Source organism: Phaethon lepturus, unplaced genomic scaffold, assembly GCF_000687285.1.
Source record: "Phaethon lepturus isolate BGI_N335 unplaced genomic scaffold, ASM68728v1 scaffold19870, whole genome shotgun sequence".
Taxonomy (NCBI): Eukaryota; Metazoa; Chordata; class Aves; order Phaethontiformes; family Phaethontidae; genus Phaethon; species Phaethon lepturus.
The window spans coordinates 19,398-31,824 of record NW_010512817.1 but is presented as its reverse complement, the minus strand read 5'-3'; the positions used below and the strand labels follow the sequence as shown (position 1 = coordinate 31,824).

The 12,427-nt window shown below is 39.3% G+C and overlaps 2 protein-coding genes across 2 annotated transcripts in view; one reads left to right on the top strand and one right to left on the bottom strand.

Annotated features, from left to right (window-relative positions):
- Window positions 1-7,195, top strand: part of ZCCHC11 (zinc finger, CCHC domain containing 11) — a 40,989-nt gene extending 33,794 nt beyond the window's left edge. Inside the window, exons 27-30 of the mRNA XM_010288359.1 lie at window positions 2,352-2,681; window positions 2,730-2,877; window positions 5,499-5,672; window positions 6,660-7,195. Of these exons, the coding sequence (XP_010286661.1) occupies window positions 2,352-2,681; window positions 2,730-2,877; window positions 5,499-5,672; window positions 6,660-6,751 (744 nt within the window). The 3' untranslated portion in view covers window positions 6,752-7,195. The remainder of the gene's footprint in view (window positions 1-2,351; window positions 2,682-2,729; window positions 2,878-5,498; window positions 5,673-6,659) is intronic.
- A 1,107-nt stretch (window positions 7,196-8,302) lies between these two features.
- Window positions 8,303-12,427, bottom strand: part of PRPF38A (pre-mRNA processing factor 38A) — a 4,330-nt gene continuing 205 nt past the window's right edge. The window contains exons 2-10 of the mRNA XM_010288349.1: window positions 12,219-12,378; window positions 11,574-11,695; window positions 10,989-11,074; window positions 10,708-10,818; window positions 10,027-10,139; window positions 9,469-9,495; window positions 9,292-9,389; window positions 8,897-8,945; window positions 8,303-8,621 (exon numbers count right to left, since the gene is read on the bottom strand). Coding sequence (XP_010286651.1) covers window positions 8,579-8,621; window positions 8,897-8,945; window positions 9,292-9,389; window positions 9,469-9,495; window positions 10,027-10,139; window positions 10,708-10,818; window positions 10,989-11,074; window positions 11,574-11,695; window positions 12,219-12,378 — 809 coding nt within the window. The 3' untranslated portion in view covers window positions 8,303-8,578. The remainder of the gene's footprint in view (window positions 8,622-8,896; window positions 8,946-9,291; window positions 9,390-9,468; window positions 9,496-10,026; window positions 10,140-10,707; window positions 10,819-10,988; window positions 11,075-11,573; window positions 11,696-12,218; window positions 12,379-12,427) is intronic.

The window sequence follows — 12,427 nt, the reverse complement described above, 5'->3', positions numbered from 1 at the left end:
GAGAGCATTTATGGTCTTTCAGTGTGGAAACTACATAGTCAAATTTCATATGAGATCGTGAAGTTGGCCTTTCAGAATTGCAAGCTATCTTTGAAATTTAAGCTGGGATGCCTTTTGAAGTCTTGTGCTTAGTTATTCTGAGAATGTTGTGGAGTTACTAAAGGAAGTAAAGCATAGCTCATCATTAACATGCTGGAGACTTAGATTTGTGACTATCATGATTCTCTGTGGTCTAAGGGAACTGTCTTAAGGGAGTGTCATGAACAGGCAGGGAACATGGATGAATCATACTTCAATTCAGATGTGATACACAGGGAAAAAGTCTGCCAGAGCACATTAGAAGCACAAACAGAACAATGGGGAAATTTTTGCTAGTTTTCTTTTAGAATTTGTTCAAGTCTCTACAGGGCTAGATAAAATACATTTTTGGAGTACAGAATACAGCAGAAATTGGTTAATTTTAAGCTATTAGTCTGAGAAACATGTGCCTGCTAATGAAGCTGGCAAGTGAGCAAACACAGTAATCAGGGCTGCTGATCACTTAATGCTCTTTGTTCAGTTTACTACTTCAGGTACAGAGTATTTCCTAATTGATCAGCAAGCATTTATTGCAATATTTGTGCCAGAAATAGAGACTTTGTGACGACATTTTTACTATAATAATATGCTGTTAAGGAAGGACTGATACAGCCCTAATCTAAGTGAAGGGATGAACTGCCACCATGCTATCACATGACACAGGAGTATCATTTTAGAAGCCTTGTATTTCTCTTGGGAAATTGAACCTGGATGTGTGGGTGCACACACAGTCAGGCACATCGTGCACACTGGACCTACTGCATGTGCACAGTCTTGTGTCATCTGGATGTTATAGACTCTGTGTGTGTGTTGCATCGTTGTTTGACCAGGATGTCTTGGTGAATATGTGCTGTCCAGGGATTGTTTGAGGATAACGTGGAGGGGGAATTGTTAGTGGAGCAAGAAGGAGAGAAAAGGAAAAGCAGGACTGAGAGGCTGGAGCTTAACATTTCTCCTCTTCTGCTGCTGGCATGTCCAGTGCATGCTTGTGGTGGTTTAGTGTTTGCAGGAAGGCTGTAGTCAGTGCATGTGCTCTAGTTTTATAATGTTTAAACTGTTAAACTAGTAATTGTCTTTCAAATCCTGGGTTTCACCCTCTCTTCCTGGTTGGATAGAAAGGCATAGGAGGCACTCATACAGGAACAGTTGGGAGAGCAGCTGGGAGCAATCGCAGCATCTGGGCTTCAGCTTTTGCCCAGGCAAAGACACACACCATGCTGCTATAAGGAATGCTCTGAAAGGTTGGCATGGGGAAGTCCTGCAGACCTCTGGTTATTGAAGTGACTGCCAATTTAAACAGGCAGGCGAGCAGTCATGGCTAGTGACAAGCTGCAGAGACCTTTAACTTAAGATGTTTGACAGCAGCTAAATTACTTGGAGCTTAGCCGTCTGCTGTAGTCTATGGAGGGAGACAAGCACCTCCAGGGGGAGATTGAGATCTGAGATTCAGGTGATCATCTCTCGTTTAGGTATCTATCTGTCATTTGAATTTCTCTTTGGAGGTACCTATCTTATGCCATTGTCTCAGTGCTTAAAACCAGATTAGTTAATCCAGATAATGGTAATTAATTTTGGCAGATAAACTGGGGAACTCTTTTTTTTTTTTCCCAGCCACTCCAGTTCTTGAAGTGCTTCTCTGCTTAGTTGCTGTATCAAACAGATTATATAGGCTTGTGCCTGTTTCTGTTGCTGGTGAAAGGGAAATCTTTGTAAGAGCTCTGCAAAGGCTGTAATAATTGCTATTTTTGTTCCTTCAGCCATGGCCTAACATCAGGATATGGAGGTTGAAACTGGGTTTTTGGGTTTCAATTTCTTGTTTAACAGCTTAAACAAAGACTAAAGAAATATTAGGAGCTTACTTTGGAATTCCTTTAAAAAGTGCCTGTAGCAATAAGAACCACTCTATTTAGAATTAAAATAATTAGTAAATGAAATTCTGGGCTGTAAATAAGTAGGGTGGGGAAGACACTGATTAAAAATCAGAAACATGTCAGAGGAGTCTGATGAAGAACTTGGGGCTAATGTTTACTCAAAATGATGTTTCTGATGGTGGGATGTGCCACATTAACAGGCCAAGTCATCTGGTGGTGAAAATCAGTGTCAAACTGCGCTTATTTAAACCAGCAAGAACTTGGGCATAATATTTGGGGTGTTGCTGGGGAGTGCTTTGCCTTTCTTATGAATAGTCTAATATAGTGGGTGCTTTTTAAAGAAAAACACTATTAAATAGCTAGTGAACTAATCCAAAATACATCCTTTTTTTTCCCCTCCAGTCTGATTCGCATCAGTCATCTTACTCTCCACAACCTCAACAATTTACACAGAATTCCTCTCAGCCAGCCTCCATTAACCAGACTCAGCCACAACCAATATCCCAGTCTAAGCACGTTCCGCAACCACAGCAGGGTGCACAGCCACCCCATCAGGTCCAGCTGCCTTTGTTTAACTTTCCCCAATCTCCCCCAGGTCAGTATTCCACCTTGCATAACCTGGGACTACTTCAGATGCACCATCACCACCAAATTCAGCTTCCCAACACTTCTTGGCCTATTCATGGGCCCGTTATTCACTCTGCACCGGGTAACCCTCCTCATTCTACAAATGTTCCATTTTCTATGAGATCTGGCGGCAGCAGCACCACAAATAACCAGAGCAGTGTAAGCTTGAATGATCCCAGTATCATCTTTGCACAGCCTGCTGCCAGGCCTATGGGAATCCCCAGCACTTCTCATGAGGGACACTGGCACAGTCCTGTGACTCCAAACTCACTGGTGAACAATGGCACTGTGGGGAATTCAGGTAACTCTTCTCTGTTGTATCAAACCTCTCGCACTTTGTGTACAAATGTTAAGTGTTACAGAGACAGCTAAGTAATAACTTGTTTTATATTAAAAATACGATGCTTAAGAAACTAAGTCATTACCTTCACTGTCTTAACATCTTCATAGGGAAAAAATGAGGCAAGTTGGATCATTGTAACTTCTAGGCATTGGTACTGTCTGCCATTAATGGCTGTGCAACAGATGAGAAATCATGCATTCAACTGAGAAATGTTCTAATAATTGTTTTGAGTCTAAAGCACATTTCTGTAAATATGCTTACAAATACAGTTTCCTTTTATGTTGTTATGTAGTTTATTAGCTGAATGCTGAGACTGCAACTATAAACTTAGAGACTGGCAGAATTATGGTTGTGCATGTTGAATATTGCCTTCTTGCATTTAGTGCAATATGACATACCTTATGCATTCTTTTTTCCTACAGTTTATCCAGCCACATTTAACTTCCTTAATCTCAATGTCGTTTCCGGAAAATACTTCATACAGATTTTCTCTGTGACAAGCAGGCAACAGCCTTTTGCGTAATACCAAAGCCAAGTACATTTGTATGTTTGAGGCTGAGAAAAACAATATATAGTAATTAAAGCCTATACAGTTTTCTGTGCAACGTAAAGTGCTGCATTAATAATAATAAGCCCCTAAATTTTACCTGTGCTCTTTTAAATCATGATAATGGTATTTTGATTTATTCTGAGTGTGTAACTCCTCCTTTGTTTAAAAAACTATATCCATCGTAGAATATACTGATGCAGTTGTTCATCATGAAATGGAAATTTTACATCTCCTGCACAGCCTTTCTCTACACTAGTAAGGTGATTGACAGCAACAGTAGATTTTCAGCTGAGCCAACAGTGTTGGATGAGGTATAGTTCACCAGCGAGTTTCAGATACTTGTTGAGATGCTGGAGGTGCATGTTTTTCTATTCAGAGCTTTGTGGGGAATGTATTTTAGAGGATACAGAAACTGCTACCAGTGTGCTTTCTGGGCCTTCAAGGGTGTTTTGTCCCCACCTCTCCATTTCTGATCTTGAATCTTCTGATTCTCTGTCCAGGCTTGTCTGTCCCCTCCTCCATGTCGACCTCAGCTCTGACTTTTTCTCAAGCAGCTCCTTCCAATCCAAGCCTTCTTACCCAGGTAGCTGCCTTCTTTCAGACAAGCTCCCCAAATCCTAGTTTCTGCTTCATTTTCTCTTAATGAGTCCTGTTTCTTATCATGTAATCAGTCAGTCCGTGTCTTTAGTCTTTTTTCCTTTTGCTCTATCTCAGTTTGCTTGCTTCCACTCTCATCGTGCCTGCACAGAAGGTTTCCCAGTTTTCTTTGTGCTGTCAGTCACAGTATTTTTTTTCCCTGCTTCCCTCAACTTCCGTGTTTCCAATCTCATCACACTCCTTTTCCTAGCTCCCAGTCCTGGTGTTTTTCCTTTTCCTATTTTAATCAGTTTTGTTTCCTTTTTGGCTTGCATGCCACTCAGGTAGAGTCACTGGGTAGGCACATAGTAGAGACGAGCTGTCTGCTCTCTATTTGAAGCCTGCTTTCTTGCTTGCTTCGGACAACTGGGTAACAGTAAGTTCATGGAAACTTTGTCTTGCCTCACGTAACCTTGAGTTGGAAGGAGTGACTTTACTTTCTTTTCAGTAGACAATTCATCAGAATTAGGATCATTAGAAGTTTCAGACAGACAGCTTTTTTTTCATGCTTACTCCAGCACCATGCTTCATGTTGTATTGTATAAAAGTTACTGTCCTTTTTAAACATGTAGCTTGCTTTTATTTAATGAAAGTCTGTCTGCAAATTTTTTTAATGATGAGCCTGAAGGGGAACTAATATACTGAGAATGATAGTTGCTTAAATTTATTTATTTATTTTTAAATGTACATTGATCAAGTTTTCAAATTAGCAGGCATTGCTGTGTCTTATAAAATTGAGAGCTATGAACAAAAAGAGCAGAATTAGTAATACAGCATTTGGCATCAACTGTTGTGTGTTCTGCCTCGTTGGATGCTTGATTTCTCATCCTTAATGCTGCAGTAATACTAGATTTACAAATGGAATAGCTTACAATTTCTGTACTTATTTCAAAAGCTTTTATTTTTCTCTCTAAAAATCAATTTTAAGTTGGTCCAATGATCCGTGTATCAAGTTTCTTAAGCATAGAGGTATTAGTGAAATTCCAGTTTACATCTTCTGAGAATTATTTCTTGCCATAGAATAATAGCTTTCATGTCACAGCTATGTCAGTGATAGTGAATATCTGTGTGGGATCAGATATTAGTAACGCTTGTTCAGACCTTGTATTTTTTCATCATGAGAATGACATAGCAGTAATGAAATTGTAGGTCTTGATTTTAATACTGATTCATCCTCTCTCTTCCTCCACAATAAATTCTATTATAGTGAATAATGAAGTAATTTAGGTGGTAATTTTTATTGATGTATATTTAAAAAAAAAAAAATGAGTAGCACATCAGACTAATCGCACTGTCCCCTGAAAACTGTTATTTAAGATGTAAATTGTATTTGTGACTTACTGTTTAATTATTTCAACTTGCAATGTGCTTTTCCCTTTCAATTGAAAAATAGATCAGGGTTTCCAAGGACAGTTTGGTAAAATGAACCCTCCTTCTGTCCCTTGGGACCATGGGACCCCTACCCATTTTCCTCTCCTCCGAGGAGCGTGGCCTTACAATATGCCTCAGAACTACATGCAGCAGGGAAATGCCAGCTATCCACCGAACAAACCTTTCTACCCTCAAGGTACTAGAACTAGTATATGAATCAAAAGCTCATGCAACATGTCTCTTTACTGTCTCAAAGGCTTTAAAAGCCAAGGAATCACATTTCACTTGCTAGGCTCCCTGGAACCATAATGAAACCAAGAGTCAAATCAACGCTTCAGCTTCCTGTATGGATGGATGAAAAGTGGGAGGGAAGGGGTTAAATCACATTCTGAAATCTGAGCCAGTTTGCAGTCTGTTGCACTTCTAGCCTCTTTCTCCTTCACTGCTGCTCTCACCATGGAGCCAGCTCTGCTTCAGTAGAGGTTAAGATGATTTGCCCATGTCCTAATTAATTTTATTTGGCTTTTGTACCTTGCCTTGCAGAATGACTTACATAAATAAAAACTTGCAAGACCCTAGAATAATGCAGGTTGGAAGGGCCATCTGGAGGTTAGCTAGTCCAACCTGTCTGCAGTCAAAGCAGCACTACTTCAAAGTTAGATCAGGGTCAGTTATTCAGGGTACTTTGAAGGACTGACTTCAAACTCTTTAGGATGGTAGTGAATGGTAAAGGTGTTCATCTGGCAGGATTGGGAAAGGCTGTAGGAAAAAGACCTTTGGCTCCACTAAGAGAAAAACTATGCCCAAATTTCACTTAGAGGCTTTGCAGTTACCATGTTGCTGAGTATAAAATGAGAGATACTGGCACCAAATCCTTTTTTCAAAATCTAATCTATTGGCTGTAGTGAGGTTTCCAAGTGAGACCCATATTTAAAAATCCTGAAATTTTTTTTGTTAAATAACTAAAGTAATGCAACAAAGTGATGTATTAATGATTCTGAGGGGATTTTTGAGATAGGATTAAAGTAATACTGCATTGCCCCATTAAATGTGTTGTACAGATAGCATTTGTGTCAGTCTAGTAAATGGCTTTATTTCTAAGTAAGATTAATACACTGAATATAGCCAAGCACTGTTAAATATACTTAATTTGCTGAAGTAATTGTAATCCATTTTCTTTTAGCTGGTCCACTGATGCAGAGTAACCAGCGGTTCTCGCTTCTGTCTCAAGGACACCCACACTTGAATCTGAATTACATTCAACAGAAAAAGTGAAATTTAATGGGATTGTGGGTGGGTGGGGGGAGGAAAAAAATTCAGGTTCTGATTTAAAATCTTAATGCAACATGTTTAGATACAAGATTATTTAAGACTGTTTTTAAACTGTATCATTTGTACATAGATATGAACTATAGTTTTTACTAGTATCACAAAACTGAGTGATACAAATTTCATCTATTTTATTACCCTATTTTTAAGGGGAATTGTGTTTTGTTTTATCTTGATAAACTGTAAAGAGAGAGAATTTTTAAAATTAAGTTCTTTATTTTCTATTAGCTGTATTCATACTTTGGTTGCTTCAGACTTTATATATATTGTTCTAAAAAAATAAAATTAGAAGGGGATTTCATGTGTTTAAAAATTTGTCACTTCTATTCTTTACAGAACTATGTAGTGCCAAAAAACTTTTTAAAAGAAAAATAAAACTGAAAAAAAGGACGTAAGACTTCTTCCTCTTCCCTGTTTGTATACATGCTTGCATTTAACTGTAATTAGGAAACCAGAGTAATAAAAACAGCTTTAGGTATCTTAAAGAAGAGATGAAAGATGAGCAGCTTTAACGAGGCATAAAATCAGCATACCTTTTTTTCTCCGTGGTGATGCCACTGCATGTGTTCTTCACAGCCAGTGTGTCTGTCTTGTAAAATACTTGATTTGAAGGAATAATATGCCTTCTTTTTCTGTTCATAAACTTTGCAAAATATATGAAAATACTCTAGAAAAATCAGGCTGTACTATGACGTAATTTTAAAGAGGAGCTTCCATAAATTCACTTGGCACACTACTTTTTGTCTTGTCAACACTCATTGCGCACTATGTGGTACTATTAAAGGCATAAATGCAGCATTCAGGCAATAAACTTGACAGTCCCTGCTCCTGAAGCAAGACTATGAATAAAGGGATGGTACACAAGGGGTTTAACACAACTGCTTTCCTGTGATATGTAATTAAATGTACCAAGATAAGAACTGTCAGCAAGAGCTTAAATATTCTGAATTTGAAAAAGAAGGACTTGCTGAATGCTAACTTCATTTGGACAAGGTAGAGCTGAGCATAATCGTGCCATATTCTGTCCCCAGTCACAGGCAGGCCACAAACTATGCTCAAAGTAGTGGTTTACTGTCTTTAAATATACTGAGTATCTTCTTGCTTGAAGAGAATTAATTAAGTGGTGCTTTCTACTACTTGAAGCTTTTAAACTATCTGATAGTAGCATCAGAAACAGCATATCATTAGACTTAGGAATTAATCTTACAAAGGAACTGGTAACAGCTGGTTTTAAGTTAGCTCTTGGTTTTAATAAACACACTGGACAATGACAGTCTTGGTTCCTTTCCTGTACTGGAGTTTTGAGATGGTTTAGGCTCGTAGCTCTTCAGTCTTTATAACTAAACTAACTCAAACATATTCTCACTTTGGCAACTGAATGCAGTGGCTGTTTGTCAGAACAACGCCCTCATTTGAGAATGAAGCCAGCTTCAACTAAAAGGCTAAACAAAGTATTATGAAAGAAACAGCAATGAGCATGTAAGCACAACACCTCCCCCTTTTTTTTATTGCTCCTTACTAGTTTTTACAGGCCTTGAGAAAAACAATTTAAAAACAGTCCTCACATTCTATCATCATGATGAGTAACTAACTACATAAAAAGTATCCTTAGCTTTCTTTTAATTAAAAAACCCCAAACAAACAAGACTTGTACAAGAGGAGAAGAAATGGACTGCTAAAGCAGCCAGTACATATCCAGCTGTCCCATAAAGCTCATAGGACAGTATTAGACTGCAGTCCAAGGTCCTTAAACTGAGTGCTAGATTTAGTTTATTATTCATTCCCTCGCCGACTCTTCTTGTGGCTTTTCTTAGATCTGAAACAGGGGGAAAAAAAAACAAACACAAAACAAAAAAAGCCATGACACAGTACCAGTAATTGTTTTAAAAGACTAAGGTGATTTATAGCAGTAAGTGGTGTGTTCTCTGGTCAAATACAGATAGTGTGACTTGACTACAACACTGAGGGATGTACCATATGAAATATTTTATCTCCAACCTTGTAAGAAGACCTTCAGTGCCCAAGATTAAATGACAAGTAAGAGCTCCTACAGCAGTACAGAGACCCTTAAGAAACAGGCCAAGCCTTTACCTTTCAGGTGATTTGGAATGACTTCTGTGTCTGTGACTACGATGATGCCCTATGAGATAAAAAGTAGCAGTTACTTCCAAAGACCTTGAAATTCTTTTTTGTTTTGCTAATGCAATCTGCTTCTAGTCACCAAATGTCACTAGATAATGCCAGAACAACCCTAGTCTTAATTAAGTACTCAAATTAACCTCCTGGCAAATAACTGAAAAACATACTTGAGGCAATTTTGCATCTATTAAAGGAGTTCTCCAGCTGTGCTTTCATGTAACTAGCATTTTTATGAGCCAGGTGAAGCACCTATGCTACCTTCTTGGTACTGTGACACAAATTTTTCTTGCAGTGGATGTTCTGCTGATAAAGACTTGCCAGAGTGAATCTGTAAATCACAAAAATACCTGGAGATTTAGATCTTGATCTGTGGCGCCTCTCCCTGGATCTGCTCCGGTGTCGTCTTGGGCTTTTGCTGCGATGCCTTTCCCGGCGTGGTGATGGACTGAGAGAAAGGAAGCTTTTAAGAGAGCCATACTAAAAATGCACACATTCTAAGATTAAGTAATAGAATAAAAGACTACCTTCTTCTCTTTGGAGAGCGGCTTCGCCTGTAATTGGAGGAGAAAAGGAAGACTTGCTAAAAATCATTAGCAGAACCAGCTTTTTCACTTCCTATATTGTCTAGCAACAGCACCAGGGTTTCCCTTGCACTCCCCTGTGTCCCCAGTTAGTTTGTGTCTTGCCTCCTGCACAAGAGGCAGTACACACTCTGGACTGGCCCATACAGTGAGCAGATGAGATTAGTGATGAGTTTTTCCTGGCTTACTACCAGTAAGAACAATTAACAGGATTTCTCTGCAGCTTTGGGCTTACATGATAACAAAGCAGTTCTCCTTAATACCATCTTCACTATATCGACAAATTTAGCTAAAGTTGGCCAGGGAAGTCCACTGAAGGACAAGACAACCAGGCAGATGGGCTGATTGTGGCTGTGCACTGTAACTCTGTACTTTAGAAAGGGACTAAAGGAATTTGGAGGTGTAAGAGATCCTGGCTGAACTGTCCTTTTCACTTCTATGCTTTGCTCCAGCCATCCGCAGTACAACAGATAAAAATACTGCTCAAGAGAGCCATGTCACCTTCTTGGAGACCTGCTTCGGCTCCGCCTGTATCGTACAGCTGGAGATCTGCGAGGTTTATCAAGGTCTCTGTAGCCTCTTCTGCGGTGGTCAGGAGAGGGTGCTCGCTCCAGCTGCAAACAATGGCGGAGAGGTTCTGTAAGTCTTGTTTCATAAAGGTTTTTACCTATCAGTAAGGATTTCTGAATAATTAATATAAATGACAAAAGCCACGCAATCAAGGTTCCCCATCCTCAGGTATTTCATACTCAGAAATGTGTGGTACAGCCAAAGTTTGCCAACTGGAAATTAAATTGGCCACCTCTTGAACTGTTGATTCTTAAGAAGTACAGCAGAATCAACTACAATGGTCATCGTAACTTTCATCATCACCTTTAGTTCTCTCCCATATATAAGTATATAAAACAATTTACCTGAAATAAGTTTAAATAGCACAGAACAAATCCAGATTTGTGAATTTCCGAAGACACAAAAGCTTGACAAACACAGAGCGCTTGAGAACTGCTTGAGGGTCTAACAAGTTCTCAAAAGCCGCTTATATGAAAACATGTTACAGGGGGAGGTAAAAGTTGCAAAGCAGCCTCCTGGTGCCTACCCTCAAATATTTCTCATAGGCCATAAAGTGTTCTGTGGTGGTTCAGCACTGGCTTTAACCATCCCTTTTCAAAATAGTTCACCAACCTTTTCATCTTCCTCTTCCTCCTCCTCACTAGACTCTACATCATCCATATCTTCTTCCAAAGCACTAACACGAGGCTCAAGTTGCTCAGCTTCTTCTAGAACATATCGTTTCTAGGAGAAATTACAACTTTATCTTACATAACCCAAGTAACAACAAGCACCTAAGGAGGCACCTTGTGCCAGAAGGGCCTGCATTATAGGTTTATGCCACAAGCCAGTAGCTAATGCAGTTACTGAATCTGATGCAGTTAAGAATTCAAAAACCATCTACTTTTCCAAACCTGTAATCGAGGCAGAATGATATCACATACACGTTCCTCGTGGAGTAGTTCATCAATAAATTCATCCACATGCATCAGTTCAAATTCTGAGGGGAAGAAATAGCATTTAAAACATAAGATTAACACTAGTGGCCAGAGCAGAGATGAAACAGTTCAGACAATTTATGTCAAGTGGTCTGTACAAACAAGACTTCTAAAATAATTCTCAAAAATGAGAAAAGTCATCAGGTCTATCTTGCAAAAATCCTGCAAAGCTAGGATCAGTAGATTCACAGTGCTTGAACAAGCATTCAACTACTGTTTGTTTGGTTATTTGTGGAACAGCATTTCAGTGCCCAACAGAAAACACAAGCACTTGGGGAAGGCAAAATAAGCAAGGCATTTGTACAAGTTAGCAAGACCAACAACAGACTATATAAAAGATGAATAACTAAAAGTAAGGTTTAAAAAAAGATGGTTATGCCACAATTTTTTAAGCTTGTATTACTAAGCAGAATATTTACTTTTATCCAGCACAGTATGTTTTTTTTAACAAAAGGTCATCTATGAGGTGCTAAGAAACCACAACTAAGTAAGAGTGCTTACCCCCATTTCTGTTCTGACTTTTTATTTTTCGATAGTCATTGTACAGTGGTTCAAGATACTTGTAGCAGTCAATGGCAGTGCCTGTCAATCTCATGTACAACGCACCAAGCATTCGGACATACCTGAAAAGAAAATGGTTTCACATATCTTGAGTTAATAGGCGGCTAGATAAGAGGTTTTCCTGTAAGTTTCTGCAGAAAATCAGTATGCTAAAATAAAGAGAATAAGCGATCAAGACTTTCCCCTTCAAATACTCAAGTATACATATGCTCAAGTATACATTATATAATCTCTGTACGGGTTGTGCATGCATGCAGTAACTGTATTATCACTCAGAGACCAAAGAAATACTAAAGTAGATTAATATGGTTCCCTGAATGCACCACGTTCTAAATACTTCAGGTGGAGGTGCATTATCACAGAGAGCAAATGCCACAAAGCCAAGCAGTCCCAACAGCCCAAGCGACAAGGAGAGCAGTCTTTTGAAAGCAAGATAAAAGACGTGCTTTCTAGCAAGAAGTTTATCGGGGCCCACTGAAAGCTAAACCCTGCACTGAGTCGTCCCTAGTTGTTTTGAACATCCACGTTTCATTCAGTACAACAACCAAAAGAGGAGAAAAACCAGCAAATGCACCACTAACTTACTTGAAGTCCTCGTTTTTAATGAACTCCACGATGATGTCCTTTTCGGGCTGAATCTGCAGCATCTTCAGCGTCAAGCACAAGAAGGGCGTAGGCTTAATGTTGCCGCCATAGACGCCCCCCACGTACTTCAGTTCCATGGCCTTGTCCACCACCAGCTCGGCTAGGAGAGGGATGGGCCGTCAGCGCGGGCTCCCCGCCGAGCCCCTCCC